Genomic DNA, 22,590 nt, shown 5'->3' on the forward strand with positions numbered 1-22,590 from the left:
TCTTAGCAGTAGTCTGTGCAAAAAGGATCTAGTGAGCTTAGTGGATCATACGCTGAACATGAGTCAACAGTGTGAGTCAATAAGACTGAGACCATCAGGGACTACCTGCTTCGGCAGGACGCTGACCTGGCTTGCGTGACCGAGACCTGGGTTCAAGAGGGGGAGACGACAGCACTCTCCCAGATGACCCCCCCAGGTTACTCGGTCTTTCACCAGTCGCGGGCGGGGGGGCGATACTCATACGGGAGGCTTACTCCTTCCGGGCTCTCCCGGCCCCAAAAATCGACGGTATTGAGTGCGTTGTCCTTGCGTGGGATGTCGGGGAGAGGTTGGCGATCTGGCTGGTGTACCGTCCGCCTAACGCACCGGCCAGCGCCTTACCATCCCTGATGGAGGCGGTGTCCGGCTGGGCGTTGGAGTACCCAGGGCTTTTGGTCCTGGGCGACTTCAATGTCCATGCCGATGACGCGGCCTCCACTCAGGCGATGGACCTAGTGTCTTCCATGGAGACACTGGGACTCTCCCAATTTGTTACGACTCCCACGCATCAGGCTGGACACACATTGGATCTGATCTTTGCGACCGGGATTCAAGTGAACGAAATCGCAACGGAGGCGATACCATGGTCGGATCACTTAGCCCTCAAGGCTCGTATGGAGACGCTACCACAACCCTGTAAGGGCGGAGAGCCTATTTTGGCTCGCCTGCGGAGCCTGATGGACCCGGAACGGTTCCAAACGACTCTTCGGGATCCTTGGCCCCCTTGCGACTCCCTTGATGCCCTGGTTGATGCCTGGCAAGATCGGCTATCTGGGGCAATCAACGAGATCGCACCCCGACGTCCTCTGCGTCCTTGTTCAAGGCTGGCTCCTTGGTATACCTTGGAGCTACGCGGGTTGAAACGAGAACTCCGACGACTAGAGAGGCAGTGGCGGCGCACTCGTGGCGAAGAGGCGAGAACATCCTACAGAACGTTTATGAGGTCTTATGAGGTGGCAGTCAAGGCAGCGAAGAAGAAGTACTTCGCGGCCAAGATTGCGTCTGCAAATTCGCGCCCGGCACAATTGTTTAAAATAATTGAACATTTAACTGTACTGCCTCAGGGCAAACCAAACGTTAGAGAATTGGAAATAGGCTGCGAGGCTTTTGCGAAATTTTTTGCAGACAAAATCACGTCTCTCCGCCAGGACCTGCCCATCACCTTGGATACAGTACAGGCCCCGTGCCTGTCTTCTGATTTAACTCTGGATCACTTCGACCCGCTCAGCCTGGAGGAAGTTGACGGAATCCTCTCCTCTGCGCGCCCTACAACTTGTGATTTGGACCCATGCCCCTCCTGGCTAATTAAACCTTGCCTGAGGGAGCTTGAATGTCCTTTACAGGACATCATAAATAGATCCCTCTCGGAGGGACGCTTTCCACCATCCCTAAAAGAGGCCTTGGTCCGTCCCCTCTTGAAAAAAAGTACAGCAGACCCGGCCGAATTGGCAAACTACCGACCGGTCTCTAATTTACCGTTTTTAGGTAAAATCACAGAGAGGGCAGTGGCGTCACAGTTGCAGAGCTTTCTGGATGACGCTTCCATCCTAGACCCTTGCCAGTCCGGCTTTCGCCCGGGTTATGGGACGGAGACAGTACTGGTCGCCCTGGTAGATGATCTCCAACGGCACCTGGATCGGGGCGGTGTGGCGGTGCTGATGTTGTTGGACCTGTCGGCCACGTTCGACACGGTCGACCATCGGCTTCTGACCCGCCGCCTCGCCGATGTAAGGGTGAGGGGGTCTGCCTTACAATGGCTCTCCTCCTTCCTCGAGGATCGGGGACAAAGGGTGGCAATTGGGGGCGAGCGGTCCCAGAGGCGCACACTGGATTGTGGAGTGCCTCAGGGGGCAGTTCTCTCACCAATTTTATTTAATATCTATATGCGCCCCCTTGCCCAGATTGCCAGGAGACATGGACTTGGGTGCCATCAATATGCAGATGACACCCAACTCTATCTGCTAATGGACGGTCGGCCTGACTGCGTCCCAGAGAACTTAGACCGGGCCCTGCAGGATTTGGCAACCTGGTTGAGGAGGAGCGGACTGAAACTGAATCCAGCGAAGACAGAAGTCCTCTGCCTGGGTCGGGGCGCTCGGGGAGGGGAAATACCTCTCCCGATCTTCGACGGGGCGCCGCTGAAGGCGGCGCACCGGGTTAGGAGCCTGGGAGTTTTACTGGAGCCTGCATTATCAATGGAGGCCCAGATCGCAGCCACTGCCAAGTCAGCCTTTTTCCATCTAAGGCGGGCAAAGCAGTTGGCTTCCTTCCTAGAGCGCCAAGATCTGGCAATGGTGCTTCATGCAACGGTCACCTCGAGACTGGATTACTGTAATGCCCTCTACATGGGGCTGCCTCTGTACCGAACCCGGAAGCTGCAGCTGGTGCAGAACGCAGCAGCTAGACTGCTGTTAGGGCTTCCTAAATGGGAGCACATACAGCCTGGACTGCGCGAACTGCACTGGCTGCCAGTCATATACCGGATTCGTTACAAAGTGCTGGTCATTACCTTTAAAGCCCTATATGGTCGAGGACCTGTCTACCTTAGGGACCGTCTCTCCCCACATGAACCCCAGAGAGCACTGTGGTCAGCCGGGAAAAACTTGCTGACTATCCCTGGACCGAGAGAGGTGAAGCTGCAAAGTACCCGTAACCGGGCCTTCTCCTCTATAGCCCCGAGCCTATGGAACCAACTTCCAGAGGAAATGCGGGCCCTGCGGGATCTTGAACAGTTCCGCAGGGCCTGCAAACCTTTCTCTTCCGACTGGCCTTCGCTGATGAAAATGGAAATTGCTAAGGAAACCGCCATCATAAACATAAACAGCAAACATAGCATTAGCACTTATTAATTTTAATTTAATCAACTTTTAAAGCCTACGTAGAATTTTAATTAAAATGTTTACAATGTTTAAATGTATTTTTATCTATTTTTGTATAACTAAACCTAAATTGTGTTGTTAGCCGCCCTGAGCCTGCTCCGGCGGGGAGGGCGGGATACAAATAAAATTTTGTTGTTGTTGTTGATGCGGTGGCTAAACAGGCAAATGCAATTTTGGGCTGTATCAACAGAAGTAGTGTCCAGATCACGTGATGTGATGGTATCGATTTACTCTGCTCTGGTAAGACCTCGCCTGGAGTCTTGTGTTCAGTTTTGGGCACCACATTTTAAAAAGGATATAGACAAGCTGGAACAGGTCCAAAGGAGGGCGACGAAGATGGTGAGGGGTCTGGAGACCAAGTCCTATGAGGGAAGGTTGAAGGAGCTGGGGACGTTTAGCCTGGAGAGGAGGCGGCTGAGAGGTGATAGGATCACCATCTTCAAATACTTGAAGGGCTGTCCTATAGAGGATGGTGTGGAATTGTTTTCTGTGGCCCCGGAAGGCAGGACCAGAACCAGCGTGTTGAAATTAAATCAAAAGAGTTTCCAGCTCAACATTAGGAAGAACTTCCTGACTGTTAGAGTGATTCCTCAGTGGAACAGGCTTCCTCCTCGGGAGGCGGTGGGCTCTCCTTCCTTGGAGGTTTATAAAAAGAGGGTAGATGGCCATCTGACAGCAATGAAGATCCTGTGAATTTAGGGGGAGGTGTTTGTGAGTTTCCTGCGTTGGGCAGGGGGTTGGACTAGATGACCCTGGAGGTCACTTCTTACTCTATGATTTGGCCTGCATCGTTTTCCAAATGGGTTTTGGGGGGAGTAAAATTGGAACTGGAACATTTTCCTGTGCTTTAAGTAAACATTATCTGTATTTATCTTGTTTGTTTTGTATTTAGGGAATGATTTAAAAGTACCCCAAGTTAATTTTGTGCCCCAGTAGCAGATATTTGAAATGAAATATTTTATTTTGAAAAAGTGCAAGCGTGGTTTAAATTTTCAAAGAAATTAAAATCTTTGTGGAAATTATTTTAATTGAAATACTACTTTATTTATGTCCATTTCTAGTCTCCCTTCTCCCCCGAGTGGGCTCAGGGTGGATCACCACATATGAACATATGAAGCTGCCGTATACTGAATCAGACCCTTGGTCCATCAAAGTCAGTATTGTCTGCTCAGACTGGCAGCGGCTCTCCAGGGTCTCAAGCTGAGGATTTTCACGCCTACTTGCCTGGACCCTTTTTGGAGATGCCAGGGATTGAACGTGGGACCTTCTGCTTACCAAGCAGATGCTCTACCACTGAGCCACCGTCCCTCCCCTAAGACTTAAATAACAATAGGCAATAAAATCAGAAGTATTAAAACAAAAATTAAAACAATAAAATCATTTTCGGTGGAAATGGTAAAAGCTTGCCTAATGCTGCATTGGCAATAGCATCTATTTGTTGCGGAAATGCTTTTGTGAAAATGCAACCTTAACATTGTTTAAATTTAAGGATTAAGTGTAAGCTTGGAGGCATTTAAAACTGTGAGCGTGTAGAGTCTGCACTAGCTGAGGAGCAACTCCGCGGGAGAGCAGCGCTTGAGCCCAGGGACACCTTTAAGACCAACGATGTCTTGTGCAAGGTGTAAGCCTTCCAGGGCGTGCACAAGAGAACTTCTACCCAGAATGAAACTTCGTTGTGCTTAAAGGGCCTAACTGGACTCAAGGTTTGTTCTCCCCTTTCAGACCAACACAGCTGCCCCTCGAAACTAAACTCAGTGGGGTTTACTTTTGAGTACAGATGCTTCAGACTCCATTGCAGTCTTAGCTACCCAAGACCTGTGCTCAGAAAGCCCTGGGCGTGGCTGTCCTCTCATCTGCTTGGGCAGAGTTTCATTTCCTTCAGTGGGAGTTGCTGGGGCACTGCGGTTTCGTGGTCTCTCTCCGTGGCATGGCTTGCCCCTGTATAAATCGATGGTGCGGTCTCATTTGGAGTACTGTGTGCAGTTCTGGTCGCCGCACCTCAAAAAGGATATTATAGCATTGGAGAAAGTCCAGAGAAGGGCAACTAGAATGATTAAAGGGCTGGAGCACTTTCCCTATGAAGAAAGGTTGAAATGCTTGGGACTCTTTAGCTTGGAGAAACATCGACTGCGGGGTGACATGATAAAGGTTTACAAGATAATGCATGGGATGGAGAAAGTAGAGAAAGAAGTACTTTTCTCCCTTTCTCACAATACAAGAACTCGTGGGCATTCGATGAAATTGCTGAGGAGAAAGGTTAAAACGGATAAAAGGAAGTACTTCTTCACCCAAAGGGTGATTAACATGTGGAATTCACTGCCACAGGAGGTGGTGGCGGCCACAAGTATAGCCACCTTCAAGAGGGGTTTAGATAAAAATATGGAGCACAGGTCCATTAGTGGCTATTAGCCACAGTGTATGTGTGTATATAAAATTTTTTGCCACTGTGTGACACAGAGTGCTGGACTTGATGGGCCGTTGGCCTGATCCAACATAGCTTCTCTTATGTTCTTGCCACTGCTTACCCACTTGGTGATCCCAGCACCCCAACTGAGCAGCTGGCCTTTGGGTTTGACTTGACCTGCTGTGATGATCCTCGGCTTAGTGCGGCCTGCAGGCTCCAGGGAAACCTGTGTAGGAGTAGTAATCAGGCCGACATTTCCCAGGATCGCTTCTGTCCCTCTGATTGGGTGGGCAGCAGTTGAGGAGACTGGTGAGAAGGCAAGTAGAACTGCCTGGCAGAAGGGCATGTCTGCACCTCCCCCAGGCCTGGAACGGGGTTTCCAGCTGGCCTGCAAGGGAGCAGTTCTCCCTGAGGAAGGTCTGCTGGGGGCACTGCTGGGATTGCAGGGGTGGTGTCTCACAGCTCCTCTCCTCTCCTCTCCTCTCTCTGCAGCGTTGCGGTGGTGGCTGACTTGTGAGCTCCAGAGTCATGTCGCACGAGAAGAGCTTCCTGGTGTCGGGAGAGCCTTTTCCCGGGCAGCAGCCGCCCCCCGTCCCACCAGGCTACGTCCAGCCTCCGTACCCGACTGCTCCGTACCCGCAGCCGTTCCAGCCCACAGCCTATGGCCAGCCTGGCTACCCTCCCACAGGGCCCTACCCGCAGGGCCCATACCCAACTCAGGGGCCGTACCCGCAAGGACCCTACCCACAGGGGCCATACCCGACTCAGGGGCCGTACCCACAAGGACCCTACCCGCAGGGGCCGTACCCCCAAGGACCCTACCCGCAGGGACCGTATGCCCAACCCATTGCCCCAGAGGATCAAGACTGTAAGTATCTGACTGCTGGGGGGGCAGGGAAAGGGGGGTAAGCCATGCAAAATTGCTGGAAGTGGGGGGCCATGCAAAATTGCTTCTGACTTGCTTGCCCCACCCCAAGCTCACTTTCTGTGGTCTGGCCACATCACGGAGCATTAACTGGGCTGCTCCTACAGAGGCTAGGATGGGGTGGCTTGTGGGACGGATGGCCCTCAAAGCAGCCCCCCGGGTCCCCCCTCAGTCTCCTTTCTTCTCTTGCTGCATTGTGCCCCCCCCCAAGGTGGAACCAGGCCCCCTGTCTATGTGATCTGGAGATCAGGCGGCGTGGCCTGCAGGATTGGTGAGCGCCTCCCCTTCCACTGTGGGTGCCAGGGGGTACAGAGCCTGGCAGAGTCGGAGGCCGGCTGAACTCCCTAGGCCCACAAGAGCTCGCAAGAGGAGGCGGGGGGAGGGCATGCACTGACTCAGCTGCTGCTGCTGCTTCTCCTAGCCCCCCTGCACAGCAACTACCATGAGGACGGGCCTCCCTCCTACTACGACAACCAGGACTTCCCCACCACCAACTGGGACGACAAGAACATCCGCCAGGCCTTCATCCGCAAGGTGAGCGGTGGGGGGGGAGGGGGCCGGGCAGGAGAACATGAGGCTCAACACTAGGAAGAACTTCCTGCCTGTGAGAGCGCTTCCTCAGTGGAACAGGCTCCCTCCTTGGGAGATGGTGGTGGGCTCTCCTTCCTTGGAGGTTTTTCAACAGAAGCTGGATGGCCACCTGACTGCAATGAGGGGGAGGGGTTTGTGAGTTTTCTGCCTTGTGCAGGGGGTTGGACTAGATGACCCTGGAGGTCGCTTCCCACTCAAGGGTTCTGTGGTTCTAAGATGAGAGGCCTGCTGGGCCAGGCCAAAGGGCCCTCTAGTCCAGCCGGCTGTTTCCCTGAGCGGAGGCCCGCGGACAGGGACCCAAAGCCACACAGGCGGCCTCTGAGCCACTGGCCAAATTCTCCTGGGATCAGTCAAGCCCCTTTTAAAGTCACCCAGGCTGTTGTGGTGCCTTGCAGCAACCAGTCATGTCCCACGAAGGAGCCACGGCTTCTGAGCCCGTGTGGGGCCGAGGAGGCCCAGGTGCAACTGGCTGGGTGACCTTGGGCCAGTCACACTCTTTCAGGCTGGCCTCCCTTGCAGGGCTGTTGACGGGAGACGGAGGTCTGTTGTTTTGGGGCCCCCCTGGGGGGAGATAGGCGGGGCATCACTGAATTGTAGAAGCGAAGGTTGTGGTCCCAAGATGTGGCCCCACAAGCTCACTTTGCAGCATCTTCCATTTCGGGGGGGGGGGGGGGGGGGGCAAGAGACTTGCTGGTGCTGCTTAGGGGGGCTGGGGGCTGCCTTTGGCGGGGGACACAAAGCAGCTGGGGAGGCGAGGGCACAAAGGGTTCTGCAGCACTTCTCCTGTGGATGCCCCCACCAGCCCTTTGCACTAAGCAGAGGTGGCCAACGGTAGCTCTCCAGATGCTTTTTTTGCCTACAACTCCCAGCAGCCCCAGCCAGCATGGCCAATGGCTGGGGCTGATGGGAGATGTAGGCAGGAACATCTGGAGAACTGCCGTTGGCCATCCCTGCAGTAGAGGGCTCCCAGGCCCTCTCAGCATTGCTCCTGGTGGTTGTCCTCCAGGCGGCGGCTGCACCGTATTGCTCTGCGCAGACTCTTATCTGGGAGAACCAGGTTTGATCCCCCACTCCTCCACTTGCACCTGCTGGAATGGCCTTGGGTCAGCCATAGCTATCAAAAGGAGTTGTCCTTGAAAGGGCCGCTTCTGTCAGAGCTCTCTCAGCCCCATCCACCTCACAGGGTGTTGTGGGGGAAGGAGATTGTGAGCCACTCTGAGATTCGGAGTGAGGGCAGGATATAAAGGCCATGTCTCTTCTTCCCGCAGGTGTTCCTGGTGCTGACCCTCCAGTTGTCCGTCACCTTTGCCTTTGTGGCTGTTTTCACCTTCGTGAAGGGCGTGAAGGGCTTTGTGCGGAGGAACGTCTGGACTTACTACGTCTCCTATGCCGTCTTCTTCATTTCCCTCATTGTTCTCAGCTGCTGTGGGGAGTTCCGGCGGAAGCACCCCTGGAACTTGGTTGCCCTGGTACGGGCCCTTCCCGCCATGCAGGGCCTGTGTGGGGGGCTGCGGGGGAGGGCTTGGAGTGCTGCCCGGTTCCTGCTTCTCACGCTTCCTCTCGCCCACAGTCCATCTTGACCCTGTGCCTCTCCTACATGGTGGGCATGATCGCCAGCTTCTACAACACAGATGCCGTCATCATGGCAGTGGGCATCACGGCAGTCGTCTGCTTCACAGTCGTCCTGTTCTCCCTGCAGGTGGGTGCGTGCTCCCCCTCCTCAGTGCCCAGTGGTCTCGGGAGGCCTGGGGCTGCTGCCCCCTCCCCCCACTTAGGAGGAGCAGAAGAACATAAGGGAAGCCATGTTGGGTCAGGCCAATGCCCGTCCAGTCCAAGCACCAAGAAGCCAGAGCATCGCTGCCCCAGACATAAGAGCAGCCATGTTGGGTCAGGCCACTGCCCATCCAGTCACACAGTGGCCAAAACCCAGAGGCCATCAGGAGGTCCACCAGCAGGGCTAGAACTCCAGAAGCCCTCCGTCTTCTTGGTGCTTGGGGGGCAAGCACTCAGCCGTGTGCACAGGGCGCCCGGGCTCTCGACAGCTCGTCTACCTGGACGCTGTGGTTGGTGCTCCTCTGAGATGCTCCTGGAGACTGGCTGATCTCTTGCAGAGCAACACGGCTGCCCACCTCAAACTCCTGAGGACAAGTTTCTTATTCATTCAAAATGTGTACCTGGGAACTTTTGCATAAAAGCTACGGCTTTGGAGAAGGCTCCTTCCCCTGTGGACTGTCAACGGGGAGGGGGGGGCTCCTTTGGAATTCCGACAGAGGAGGCGGAGCCAGCTACAATATGGCTTCCCCAGCTGACCTTCCATCACCCAGTGACGATCCTTGTGCTGCAGAAGCAGCTGCTGCCCAAGCAACAGCCTTCGACATCTCTCCCGCGGCCCATAGAAGTCGCACCCGACCGCCCCCGCAGTCTAAAAACCTCTGGCAAGAGGCAGTGTCAGGCAGACGACGGGCAGACCCCCCACCCCCACCTTCACCCCGGGCTGCAGAGATGGCTGGTGTCTGAAGGACAGACTTGCCGTTTCAGTGCTGCGAGGCCTGTTGTGGCTGCACTTCGTTGTGCTTACTGCAAAACTCATTGCAACTCCCCCCTTGCCCTGCCCCCCCCTTGCCGGAGGACCACCTGCTGCGGCATTAGAGAGCTTCACAGTTTGCAGCCCCTGCTCTCACGGAGTGGGGTTTCTTACAGAAAACAAAATATACTCTTAAATTCCATGACTATGCCAAACATAAAGCAGTCCTGTGCAACGGAAGCTCTTGCCCGTGGTTCTGGGCCGGGTGCGCTCTTTCCTGAGGCCCAGTTTCCACTTCCCTCTCCTGCAGCAGCAGCCAGGGTCTTTTGAGGACCCCGTTTCTGAGCAAAGCCCAAACCAGCTGTGGGGAGTTCCGGCTGTGCGGGGGGGGGGGGGCAGCTCCTCTCCTCTCCTTTTGCAGTCTGCCTCTTGGAGGAGAGCCCACTCTTGCAAAGAGGCAGGTGCACGTCCAGCCTAGCCGGGGGGACATTGCTGAGCCAAAAGTGTTTTCCTGCCCCCTTTCTTCCTCAGGCATCTGGGGAGGGGAGGGAGGGAGGGGGCTGCCCTCCCTGATGGGCCCCCCTTGGGTGCTTCTCCTCCTCCTTTCAGACCAAGTATGACTTCACCTCCTGCCGGGGGGTGCTGATGGTGTGCCTGATGGTGCTGCTGATCTTTGCCATCCTGTGCATCTTCATCCGGAACCGCATCCTGGAGATCGTCTATGCCTCCCTCGGGGCCCTCCTCTTCACCTGCGTAAGGGCGGGCCCTGCAGTGGGTCTCCTGGCTGGCCTGGGCTGAGGTCCGGCTGTGGCCGCTGCAGGCTGGCCTTGCTGGAGCTGCAGCTGGGGGGGGCACGGGAGGGGTCCTGGGCCAGCTGCATCGTCTGTGTGGGAGGGGTGGCCACTACCCTTTGCCCTCCCCCGCGGCCTCTTGTGCCAACAGACTCCCCTTTCCCGGCAGTTCCTGGCGGTGGACACCCAGATGATCCTGGGGAACAAGCAGCTGGCCATCAGCCCGGAGGAGTACATCTTTGCAGCCCTCAACCTCTACACAGACATTATCAACATCTTCCTGTACATCTTGGCCATCATTGGGCGCGCCAAGGAGTAGAAGAGCTCCTCCCCCACCAGCCCCGTCTCCTCCTCCCCCCCTCCTCCTCCCGGCCTGTGTTTGTGTTCCTCCCTCTCCCCCCCCCCCCCGGCCGTGGTGTTTCCTGGGCCAGGCGCGTGATGGGGCTCGGGAGCAGAGGGGGCCAAGTGGCTTTTCTCCTGCCTGCCCCTGAGGAAGGCCTGGAGTAGAGCAGAGCACCGTCTCGCGGGACTGGAGGGTGTCTGGGGGTGGGGGACACCTGGATATGCTGCTCTTCTCAGCATCCCCCCTTTTTTTGTCTGGAGATATTTATTTAATGTGGGGGAGTGTCCTTGTCCACGCATGCCCCCCTCCCCAGTCTGTACTGGGGCTCTTTTGGGGCTCCTCTCCTCTTGCACTCGACAAAGACCTTTCCTTTTGGCTGCGAATGAGCTCTTTCCTACTTCCAGACCCCAGTATGGGGAGGAGGCGGCCCCAGTCTGCTTTGCCTTTCACCCCCCTGGGCTTCTTCCCCAGCCGCTTGGAGGGCTGTCTGGGCTCCCTCATCCCAGATTCCTCTCCCCCCTCTTCTAGTGGTGGGGCAGCTGCACCAGGACAGGGGAGGGTTTTCTCACTGGGGCCTCCTTCCTACCTGTAGGTCTTTCGTATAGCGAGGCAAAGTGCTGTAGCCAGGGAGGGGGAGTTCCTTGCTGCCAGCTAGATGCCCTGCACCCCTCCCTCCTTCCCCCAAGCGGCTGGCTTCCGGGGGGCTTTGGGCTGCAGCATGCTGGGCAGCCACAGCGTTGCCCCCTGGGCCTCTGCACTCCCCTGTATCTAGAGGACGTCCAAATAAAAGTGAGGCTGTACCGGAAGCTGGCCCTTGTCTGTCTCCTCTTTCGGGGGGCACTGGGGCATGTGCATGGCCAGCTGGACAGGCTCTGCATGGGGGGGCTGCTGGTGCAGGGGAGGGGTCTTTCTTTTGGGGCGGGGTTTCTGGGACCCTTTGAAGCACAGGCACCTGCAGTCTGGGGTGGGGAGGGGGCTCAGTGGAAGAGCTTTGGTTTCCCTTTGTATGCCAGGTTCAGTCCCCAGAAGCTTCAGGCTTCTTGCCCTGCGACCCTGGAGAGCAGACAAGAGGGAGCTTGGTGTGTGTGTGTGTGTGTGTGTGTAAGTGATTCAGTGTCAGGCAGGAGGCCTCTTCCAGCTGCCTGCAGGGATCTGGCCTTTCTTGCAGTGTCTCTTTCCTTGGTGCAGGACAGCCTCCGCTGGAGTCTTATACTGAAATCTTTTTTTCCATCTCCTGAAAAGACTACTTTTCAGGAGATGGGAAAAAAGATTTTAGTCCACCCTTTCCGTCTCATGTATAATTTTGTAAATCTCACAGCCATCTTTTCTCTATATAGAAAATGCATTTACTTTATGTATTTATTCCGTTTGTAGCACACTTTTGTGACTCAGATTCAAGGCTGATCACAAAGCCATTCACTCAGGCAGCTTACAGCATCTCATAAGGCCCTGGCGTGAGGATTCCAGAATTGGAACTCAGTGCAAACAAGGTCTAAGGCATGACATGCAGTACTGCAGAAAAGGGCTTTGGGTGGGAGAAGACAAGGCTGTAAAAGCCAGATGTGAGACAGACAATAAACATTGCAATAGACAACAATCCCATGCCTTTATTAAAGTGTCTTCCTGAGCTTCCGTTATACTTGAGATAAAACATGCATGCTGCTGACGATTTCTGCTTTGTGCCACCTCATCCTGATCTCTTCAGGCGCGACATGCCACAAGCTGGGAGCCAGAACCAAGAATGGAGCGGCTGCGGAAGGAGCGCGTGATGTGGGTGCGCCTCCTGCATCCAGACAGCCCCGGAGCGGCCTCCTGTTCCCAAGGGAGTTCCCAGGTGGCGTTCAAGGGCAGGCCCTTGCTCAGTGCATTAGAGTAGTCCAGCCCAGCTGGCTGAGGCAAAGTAAGGCTCCATCTTTTGGGCTACGTGAAGATGGAAGAAAAGGTGCTTGCTGCCAGGTCTCAGATTCAGTGGGAGCTCACAGGAGCCCAGCTCCTGAACCTTTTCGAGAGTTCCACCTCCTTGTCCATGGAATAGTAGGTGCAGCTGCATAATAACCCTGGATGAGCTCCACCACCTATTTTTCTACAAATTGACCCCTGCAGGAACTCGCTTCTCCAGAGATGATCTTGGGTCGGGTCACCCCTGGGTTCTTCACTTGGCTTAGTGAGTCTCAGTTGGGCCCATCAAATGTGAGAAGCACAGCCTCCTTCCAGATGTCAGGTTTCCTAACCACCAGCATCTGCAACTTGTTCATCTTTAGCCATTTAACCACAGCAGAGGCTTCAGAGTCCTCTACCGCATCTTCTGGCAAGGTGGATAAAGAACGACAGATGCTGGGTATTCTATCGATGAGCACTTCCACCAAAGCCCCACTAATGATTCCTCCTAAGGGCTCCACACAGGAGCTCCAGGGCATCCAGCAGAAGGCCGTGGAGCTCCCCCACTGGGGTCATTGGCCTCCAACAGCCACCCACTGAGGCCTCTCCAGGAGGAGGCATCCAAACAAATCTAAATAATGTTAATCCAACCCTCCTCGGCCCTGGCCCCGGCCTGGTGGGACACGCTGCCAGCTGAGAGCAGGGCCCTTCCTTGGGATTTGTTGCAGTTTGCAGGGCCAATAAATCGGAGCTGTCCCACCGGGCCTTCGGTTGAGGCAGGGGACGTCAAATAACAACGCCCCCCCCCCCCGTTCCAAGCATTCGGGCCCTCAGAGCAACTGGGGCCAGGAGCGATGGAGGGATCCCACCAAGCGACCCACAGACATTTCCCGGCATGAGGGTACCAGGGTACATGGGCACTGGAAGCAATGGTTGAGCTGCAAATAGCTATTTAAATTAGTTGTTTAATTTTAATTTAGTTGGAGCTTGTGTTTTATGGTGTGATGCTTTTAATGAGCTATTTTACTGTCTTATAATGAGTTAAGCTGCCCTAAACCCACTTTGTGGGGTAGGGAAGGGTATAAATCACAAAAAATAAATATATATTTTTTTTAGTTTACAGCCCACCTTTCTGACTGAGACTCAAAGCAGGTTACCCAGTATAACCTAATGCAACCAGGAGGAAGGAAGACAAAAAGACTAGATTTAGAATCTAGAGCGGGAAGGGACCTCCGGGGTCATCAACCCCCCGCACAATGCAGGAAGCTCACAAATACCTCCCCCCAAATTCACAAAATCTTCATTGCTGTCAGATGGCCATCCAGCCTCTGTTGAGAAACCTCCAAGAAAGGAGAGCCCACCACCTCCTGAGGAAGCCTGTTCCACTGAGGAACCGCTCTTAATCGTCACAGAATCCTAGAGCTGGAAGAGCCTCTAGGGTCATCTAGTCCAACCCCCTGCACAATGCAAGAAACTCACAAACATCTCCCCTCAAATTCACAGCATCTTCATTGCTGTCAGATGGCCATCCAGCCTCTGTTGAGAAACCTCCAAGAAAGGAGAGCCCACCACCTCCTGAGGAAGCCTGTTCCACTGAGGAACCGCTCTTAATCGTCACAGAATCCTAGAGCTGGAAGAGCCTCTAGGGTCATCTAGTCCAACCCCCTGCACAATGCAAGAAACTCACAAACATCTCCCCTCAAATTCACAGCATCTTCATTGCTGTCAGATGGCCATCCAGCCTCTGTTGAAAAACCTCCAAGGAAGGAGAGCCCACCACCTCCTGAGGAAGCCTGTTCCACTGAGGAACCACTCTAACGGTCAGGAAGTTCTTCTAATGTTGAGCCGGAAACTCTTGATTTAATTTCAACCCATTGGTTCTGGCTCTACCTTCTGGGGCCACAGAAAAGATTTCTACTCCACCCTCCTTCACTTGGAGTCTCAGAATGGCTTGCAGTCTCCTTTCCCTTCCCCTCCCCACAACAGACACCCTGTGAAGGAGGTGGGGCTGAGAGAACACTGGCAGAATCTGCTCTTGAGCAGAACAGCTTCTGATGGAATTATGACTGACCCAGGGTCACCCAGCTGGCTGCATAGGGAGGAGGGGGGCATCAAGCCCGGTTCTCCCAGATAAGAGCCTGCACGCCTAACTACTACACTAAACTGGTTCTCAGACACCTAATAAGCAGTGTAATAGGCGTAGGATTACAGAAATCTGAAGCAAAGTGAACTGTTAGACACGACACGTTAATACAGAAAAAATAGCATTGCATAAGCAGAAAGCAATGCAGTGAGAACAGGATAATGCATGCAGCAAGTAGATAATACAGACTACACAGCAGTACAGTCCTTAATGTCTTCCCCTTCTGCAGTAGGCCTCCTGCCCCATGGCTTCCCGGGGAGGTGGGGCCAAGAAGCCCACCCAGGTAGAGCAGGCCAGGGGGGTCTGTTCAGAGGAAAGTTCCACACCCCAACTTTGTCCTTCTCTGCCCTGGGTGGGTAGCGGGTGTCAGCCCCCTGCCTCAGGCAGAAAGTTCATAGCCGAGGGAGGGCCTGTCTTGGGCCCCTGGGCTGGCTGGCCGGCCTCTTCCAGCTGCAGAGCTGGGGGGGGGGGCAGCAACTGGCTCAAGCCCAGCGTGTCCCTCCAGGGCGGCAGCTCAGGCGGTTCTGGCCGAAGCGGAGCCTCTGGTCTGATTGGTTGGTTTGTTTCTGGATCTCTCTTCTGCCCTCCCCAAGAAGGCTCAGGGCACATCACAACAACAAATAAAATGCGTTACAATCAGTTGATGGGGTGGCAGCACTTTCCTTTGTCGCATTTCTTGTTTTCTTTCCTCCCCCCCCCCCAATCCGTGTTGCTTCTGCACTCTGCAGCCCCTTTGCTCTTTGTGATGAGAAGCCAACATCTACACTGCAGAGCTAACTGTCTGTAGACAGCGAGTTGTATTATTTTCTGGGCATTTGAACTGCTACTGGGACTACATGTAGTGCTTTTAAAACCTTTTCTTATATTCTTTCGATAACAAAACAGGAGTCAAGTTGCACCTTTAAGACCAACATAGTTGTATTCAGAACCCAAGATGTAATTGATAAGACAGATGTAATCTATCAATTACATCTTGGGTTCTGAATAAAACTAAGTTGGTCTTGAAGGTGCAAAAAGTAAAAAAGGTAGCCCCCTGTGCAAGCACCAGTCATTTTCGACTCTGGAGTGATGTTGCTTTCACAACGTTTTCACGGCAGACTTTTTACAAGATGGTTTGCCATGGCCTTCCCCAGTCATCTACACTTTCCTACCCCCACCCTCCCCCCAGCAAGCTGGGGACTCATTTTACTGACCTTGGAAAGATGGAAGGCTGAGTCGACCTGGAGCCAGCTACCTGAACCAGCTTTTGCTGGGATCGAACTCAGGTCGTGAGCAGAGGGTTGCGGAGGCAGTACTGCAGCTTGACCACTCTGCGCCACGGGGCTCTTCTTAAAGGTGCAACTTTTGTTCTACTACTTCAGACCAGCACGGCTGCCTACTTGATTCTTTTGATAAAGCTTTCTTTTGCTTTATAGCGTCTTACTGAAGAGTCTGTTTCCCTTACCCAAGAGAGGCCTGCTCTGGGGTCTTGGCTTGAGGCAGGGGAGCAAAAGGGTCATACCGAGGCCCGTCAGCCTTGACAGAGTCCATCGGCAGGCCGGGGAGGTGATGGTGATGATGATGGCTGCGAAGAAGGCCGCTTTCTCCACCTCAGTCTTATTCAGCTGCACCATTTAAAGTGAACATATGGACATATGAAGCTGCCTTATACTGAATCAGACCTTTGGTCCATCAAAGTCAGTATTGTCTTCTCAGACTGGCAGCAGCTCTCCAGGATCTCAGGTTGAGGTTTTTCACACCTATTTGCCTGGACTCTTTTGGAGATGCCGGGGATTGAACCTGGGACCTTCTGCTTCCCAAGCAGATGCTCTACCACTGAGCCACCGTCCCTCCCCAAGTGCTTCGCATCTTGGGAGCACCTAAGGGCACACCCTGCGGAGGGGGGTTAATTTGGCCCCTCGATGCTGCAATTGGCGAGATGCTTTGCTGACAAAATGTCTCCCCCGTTCTGAGGCCCACCTGAGAGTAGATGGGGGGGGGTGAGGGGTCAGAAGCAGCTGCTGGTCCTCTTGGGATGGACAGATTCCGACCGGTCTCGCCCACAGATGCTGACAAGCTCTTTGAGAGCCTCTTGTGCTGCAGTCGATCCTGTCAGGGCTTCTGAACGCCTGCTGGGAAAGGGTCCCGGAGCTGTCAGTGAACTTCATGAAGGCCTCAACGACTGAGGGAGCTCTCTCTCTTTGAAGGAGGCAACAATCAGACCTCTCACTGGCTAGGGATGCATTGGCCATGCATAGACCAGGCTTCCATTTCCCCCAGTGCAGCCCACAGCCGGAGAACAGCCTAGTCACTGACCCGGAGGTGGAGGCATCTCCACCCAAGAAACTCCCAAGGATGGGCTTCCTGGCTGCAGTTCAAGTCCACAGAGCAGTAGAGGCCAAGGACCATCCGTGCAGCAGCCCTGCATTCGGAAGAACCTCCCGACAGATTCCTCAGTGGAAGGGGCTTCCTCCTCAGGAGGTGGAGGGTGGGCTCTCCTTCCTTGGGGGTTTTTAAGGAGAGGCTGGATGGCCACCTGCCAGCAAGGCTGATTCTGTGAATGAGGCAGACCATGAGAAGGAGGGCAGGAAGGGCTGCACCAGTGCTCAGTTCTTGTGGCCCTTTCTGACACGCCCAAGAAAAATGCTGGGGGTGGGAGGGAATGGGACCAGCAGGCACACCAGTTCATGGTATGTATTTTTTTACCCTCCATTTCTCCAAAATGCGCTCAAGTAAACAAAACCCAGTAAGCCACGCCTTCTTGCCTCATTCTGGACCTGCGAGCCCCCCTCTCTGCTGGCCACAGATGCCAAGGGAAGGGCCGAGAGCCCTTTGGCCGGTGCTCCCCCAGAAGCACACGCCTCCGGCCACCTTCAGGCCCAAGACCTGCAGCAAATGAGGCTCTTGCCGCTGCCTAAAGGGTGTCTCCAGCATTCCCCGTGCTGAGCTGCAGTTCTCCTCGCCCTGCATCCTGGAAATCCTCACCCACCCACCAGGTGTGAATGGAACCGCTGTAGGACACTGCCTCAGCGTGATCCACCTCCCCTGTGTGATCCCCAAAGAGCCATGGCCAGGGGTGTGGGTCGAGGTGGAGAGGTCCGGCAGAATGAACGAGGATGCGCTTCACCCCCTTCTCCCGACGGCAGTTATCCATCAAGGTCACTCCAATGGCTTCTGTTGGAAAGTGGGCCTGAAATCTAGGGTTGCCAAGTCCAATTCAAGAAATATCTGGGGACTTTGGAGGTGGAGCCAGGAACAAGGGTGTGACATGCATAATTGAACTCCAAGAGAGTTCTGGCCATCACATTTAAAGGGACAGCACACCTTTTTAAATGTCTTCCTTCCATAGGAAATAATGAAGGATAGGGGCACCTTCTTTTGGGGCTCATAGAATTGGACCCCCTGGTCCAATCGTTTTGAAACTTGGGGGGTACTTTGGGAAGAGGCACTAGATACTATATTGAAAATTTGGTGCCTCTACCTCAAAAAACAGCTCCCCCAGAGCCCCCGAAACCTCCAAAACAATTTCCCATTATACCCTATGAGAATCGATCACATAGGAAATAATGAAGACGTTTCCCTCTCTCCCCCCCCCCCTCTTTCTGGCCAGTCTGAAGCAGCGGATCAGCCTCTCAACTCACCATTTGCTGCCAGCTTCTTCACAGAAACACACACAGACACACCATCCTAAATGGAAGCCTTTCAAGTCAAGCCTCTGGAGGTGCAAAGGCACATGGTCCTTTGCAGGCGGGGCTCCCTCTCTCCCCCCCTCTCCCGCCAGCCAGCTGATTGGGACCGGAAGCAGCCTGGGAAAACTGAAGAAAGGCTGCTGCGATCGGGGCTGGCTGGGAAGGGCCGCCATCCCCCCCTCTCCCCCCCCCCCGCTTTCCAGAGTTCTGGCTAGCGGGAGAAGAAGGCTTCAAATTGGGGGTCACCAGGCAAAGCGGGGGATTTGGGAAGCCTACTGAAATCCCGACTTCCAGTGGAAATGCAATGGCAGGCTGACGGCTTCACAAGGATGTGAAAAGACAGTGGAGCTCATTACTGACCAGGAGTGTTCTCTGGTTGGAAAAAATCTCCCTGGATCAAAGGGAAGATCTAACCCCTGCATACCTTATTCGTTTACTCTCTGGGTATTTTCTGCGAAAGCAGATGCTTTGCAGACACCCTCAAGTGAGTGGTCTTCGGTCTTGGAAACTGACAACTCGCTCCCAGCTGCACTTGCGACCCTCATAAGGCTTCCAAGCCTGACCCCCTCGGCCTCTGAAGATAGATGGACAGAACTCTCTACGGTCCAAGGGAGATCTCCCTGAAGACAAAGTGCTAGTCTCTCTTCTTCATTGCTACCCTCACCTTTTTAATGGGATTATAAAAAATATCTAAGAAACTCCTTAAAATACTAAATTTGACAAAAATGTAACTAAGAAACTATAAAAGTTAAATGGATGGGGGGGGGGTTGATTACTTTTCCAATTTTTAACTTCTACTTTTTTGTCAAATGAAAGAACATATGTGTGAAAGTTTCTTTTTTTCTGGCTGTAAAGATAAACCTGCCATGAGGCTGTGTCAATATTTCCTGTCAAGAGCTGGACAGAAGACAAGACTCCGGGAGCTGCTGGGATTTTGACCTTGGCTGCTTCACTTGGTTGCTGGGATTTTGACCTTGCTGGTGGAAGGTTATAAACTGTGACATGTCTGCTTCGGGCCCTTAAATTTTTTTTGTTACCATGGTGAAAAGACACAAATCTGAAAGCAAAAGTACTGGATTTGAAATGGTCCCCTCTATATTCTGATTTCCCTGCACCTTGGACTCTGCGTCCAAGCAAAGGCTTCCCAGATAGGCTTGTCACCCACTAGGCAAACTCGGCCAAAACCTCGGCCTTCTTGTCAAGGGTAGATTACATGAGGCGTGAGTGACAACGCTTGCCTGTTTGCCATGACTCGCTCGGAAGAGGCTGGGCCAAGCTGGCGGTGGCTTCGCAGGCCTGCTTGGGGACTGCGCCTCCTGCAGCAGGTGTCCTGGCAGACTGGCTTGCTGGGGCCACCTTGGCAGGGCGGCCTGGGTAAGCAAGGAAGGTGTGTGGCTGCCAGCAGCAGTGGCAGGGAGGCAGGCACGGGGACTGGACCAGCAAGGCAGAGCACCAAGGTCCAGGGCAGGCAGTGGCCAGTGGCAGCTTTCCCAGAGTGTCCAGACCCAGAGCCTGAGTCCTCCCAGGCTGAGGGGCAGGCGATTCCCTCCCCCATGTGGGAAGGAAGACTGCACATACTTTGTGCCCGTCTGTTCAGCGCCCCCTTAGGGGAGGGCAGCTAGCGGGGTGGCGGGTCTTTTTTGAAAAGCTGGTTATCAATGCGGGGGGGCAAGTACTGAGTCTCCCCTGGGATGCCAGACCTTCTAGGTCCAGCCGTACTTGTCACATTAGATTTGATGCAGAAAATATTCAAGCAAATGGAACAGAAAAGAAAGACTATAACAGAAGGTCTTGGAAGTAGTTTTGAAGCTGCTGATAAAAGAATGGTGAATGGTTTGGGGAAATCTAAACAAGAAATCAAAGCTGAGGCGAAAAAGACAGATGGAACAATAAGCCATTTTACAGAAGGAGTTAATGATGAAATGGCTTCTGTGGGACAATATAACAGAAGAGACTGGCAAAGAACTCAAGAGGTATTTGGACTTGATGGACTATATGGGGAGAAATGCAATATTGTCTGAGACTGAGAGCTAAGAAGAAATTGACAAAAGACATTAGAGAAGGATAGCACTACTTTTAACAACTTTCTACAAACAGAGGAGATTGATATGGAATTTGCAGAAAATCCAAAGACTCTTACAGCTGTAATTAGAGTCTGCTATGTTAGATTAATGCACAATCACCTGGAAAGAATTAATTTGATTACGGCAACAGAAACAATCCACACACAGAAACTGAAAAACCCAACAATACTTATAGCAGAAGATAGTTTGATTTGATTTATTAGATTTATATCCCGCCCTCCACCAATAGGGGGTGAGAAGTTGTGGGACTTGTAATGATGGTTAAACTTATAATTACGGAAATGATAGTTTTTTTATTTATTAGAGGCTAGACATTCCTTTTTTAGTGATTAGACTTTCTGCATGAAGAGGTTAAGGATGATTTTGATTTGGTTTTAAGGCTAGGGTTTTCAATTTTTTTAAATAAGAAATTTGCTTAAGGGGAAATAAAAACAGAGGGAATTCTTTTTCTTTATGTATAAGCAAGGAAAACTTTGTATCAAAATTATATTCAGGCCGGCCCGCCCACTAGGCCAACTAGGCATTTGCCTAGAGCACCAGCAGGGCAGGGCACCCCAATTCAGCCTCCCCGCCCCCCCAGTCAATGCCCCCCAGGCAAAATTTTAATGACTGGAACAGCAGTGAAGCGCTGCTCCAAGGCTCTTTAATGGCCAACACCCTGCCCCCATCGAACAGCTGATTGACCGGGTAAAACAGTGGGGCTGGCAGCTCCTATGCTGCTTCTCCCAGCGCGCTCAAGATCAGTGCCGGAGCAGCAGCAGCGATCCAGCCACTGAAAGAGCACCACGCTGCTTTTTTCCTCCCCACTTCCTTCCCACGCAAGCCAGAAAGGAAGTGGGAAGGAGAAAGCAGCGTGTCCACTCTTTCGGTGGCTGGCTCATCGCAGCTGCCCTGACGCTGATCTTGAGCGCACTGGGAGGGGCGGCATAGCAGCCACCAGCCCCGTGGTTTTACCCGTTGATCGGCGGGGGGAGGGGTCAGACTTTAAAGAGCCCAGGAGCAGTGCTTCACCATTGTTCCAGCCATTAAAACTGTAATGAAGGGAGAAGAGGGAGGAGGGCACCGTGAGGGGGGGGCTACCGCTGTGCAGCACTCTGGAGGGGAGCAGCAAGGGCAGCGATACTGCCTGGGGCACTATGTGCCCTAGGGCCAGCCCTGATTATATTTGTTGTAGAGAACATCAAAAGTCACTTTGGTGTAGTGATTAAGTGTGTGGATTCTTATCTGGGAGAACCGGGTTTGATTCCCCACTCCTCCACTTGCAGCTGCTGGAATGACCTTGGGTCAGCCAGAGCTCTCTTATCTGAGAGAACCGGGTTGGATTCCCCACTCCCCCACTTGCACCTGCTGGAATGGCCTTGGGTCAGCCAGATCTCTCTTATCTGGGAGAAGCGGGTTTGATTCCCCACTCCTCCACTTGCACCTGCTGGAATGACCTTGGTCAGCCGTAGCTCTCTTATCTGGGAGAACCAGGTTTTGATTCCCCACTCCTCCACTTGCACCTGCTGGAATGGCCTTGGGTCAGCAGAGCTCTCTTATCTGGGAGAACCAGGTTTGATTCCCCACTCTCCCACTTGCACCTGCTGGAATGACCTTGGGTCAGCCATAGCTCTCTTATCTGGGAGAACTGGGTTTTGATTCCCCCACTCCTCCACTTGCAACTGCCTGGAATGGCTTGGGTCACCCAGAGCTCTCTTATCTGGGAGAACCAGGTTTCATTCCCCACTCCTCCACTTGCACCTGCTGGAATGACCTTGGGTCAGCCATAGCTCTCTTATCTGGGAGAACCGGGTTTGATTCCCCACTCCTCCACTTGCACCTGCTGGAATGACCTTGGTCAGCCATAGCTCTCTTATCTGGGAGAACCGGGTTGATTCCCCACTTCTCCACTTGCACCTGCTGGAATGGCCTTGGGTCAGCAGATCTCTCTTATCTGGGAGAACCAGATTTGATTCCCCACTTCTCCACTTGCACCTGCTGGAATGACCCTTGGGTCAGCCATAGCTCTCTTATCTGGAAGAAACCAGGTTTGATTCCCCACTCCTCACTTGCACCTGCTGGAAATGGCCTTGGGTCAGCCATAGCTCTCGCAGAGTTGTCCTTGAAAAGCAAGAGCTCTCTCAGCCTCACCCACCTCCAGGGTGTCTGTTGTGGGGAGAGGAAGGAAAGGAGATTGTAAACTGGTCTGAAACTCTGAGTGGAGGGTGGGGTAGAAATCCAATCTCCTCCTCTTCTTCTTTTCCCCTCTTCCCTTTTTATTTTTTATCTCTTTTCCAAGTTTTTTGTATGCTTCCTGCTTTTAATTCTTCAATAAGACTAAA

At 53.4% G+C, this 22,590-nt stretch overlaps 1 protein-coding gene across 2 annotated transcripts; it reads left to right on the forward strand.

Moving 5' to 3' along the window:
* The first annotated feature begins 5,827 nt into the window (after positions 1–5,827).
* LOC132574687 (protein lifeguard 1-like) lies at positions 5,828–10,475 on the forward strand. 2 transcript variants are annotated; one of them, XM_060242921.1, is made up of 7 exons: positions 5,828–6,190; positions 6,459–6,518; positions 6,669–6,781; positions 8,107–8,307; positions 8,409–8,537; positions 9,972–10,115; positions 10,323–10,475. In XM_060242921.1, the coding sequence occupies exons 1-7, from the start codon at positions 5,851–5,853 to the stop codon at positions 10,470–10,472; spliced, it is 1,137 nt and encodes a 378-aa protein (XP_060098904.1). In that variant the 5' UTR covers positions 5,828–5,850; the 3' UTR covers positions 10,473–10,475. The 2 variants fall into 2 exon arrangements, with proteins under 2 accessions (XP_060098904.1, XP_060098905.1); XM_060242922.1 differs by lacking the exon at positions 6,459–6,518.
* Positions 10,476–22,590: the final 12,115 nt, after the last annotated feature.

This window comes from Heteronotia binoei, chromosome 7, assembly GCF_032191835.1.
Source record: "Heteronotia binoei isolate CCM8104 ecotype False Entrance Well chromosome 7, APGP_CSIRO_Hbin_v1, whole genome shotgun sequence".
NCBI classification, from domain to species: domain Eukaryota; kingdom Metazoa; phylum Chordata; class Lepidosauria; order Squamata; family Gekkonidae; genus Heteronotia; species Heteronotia binoei.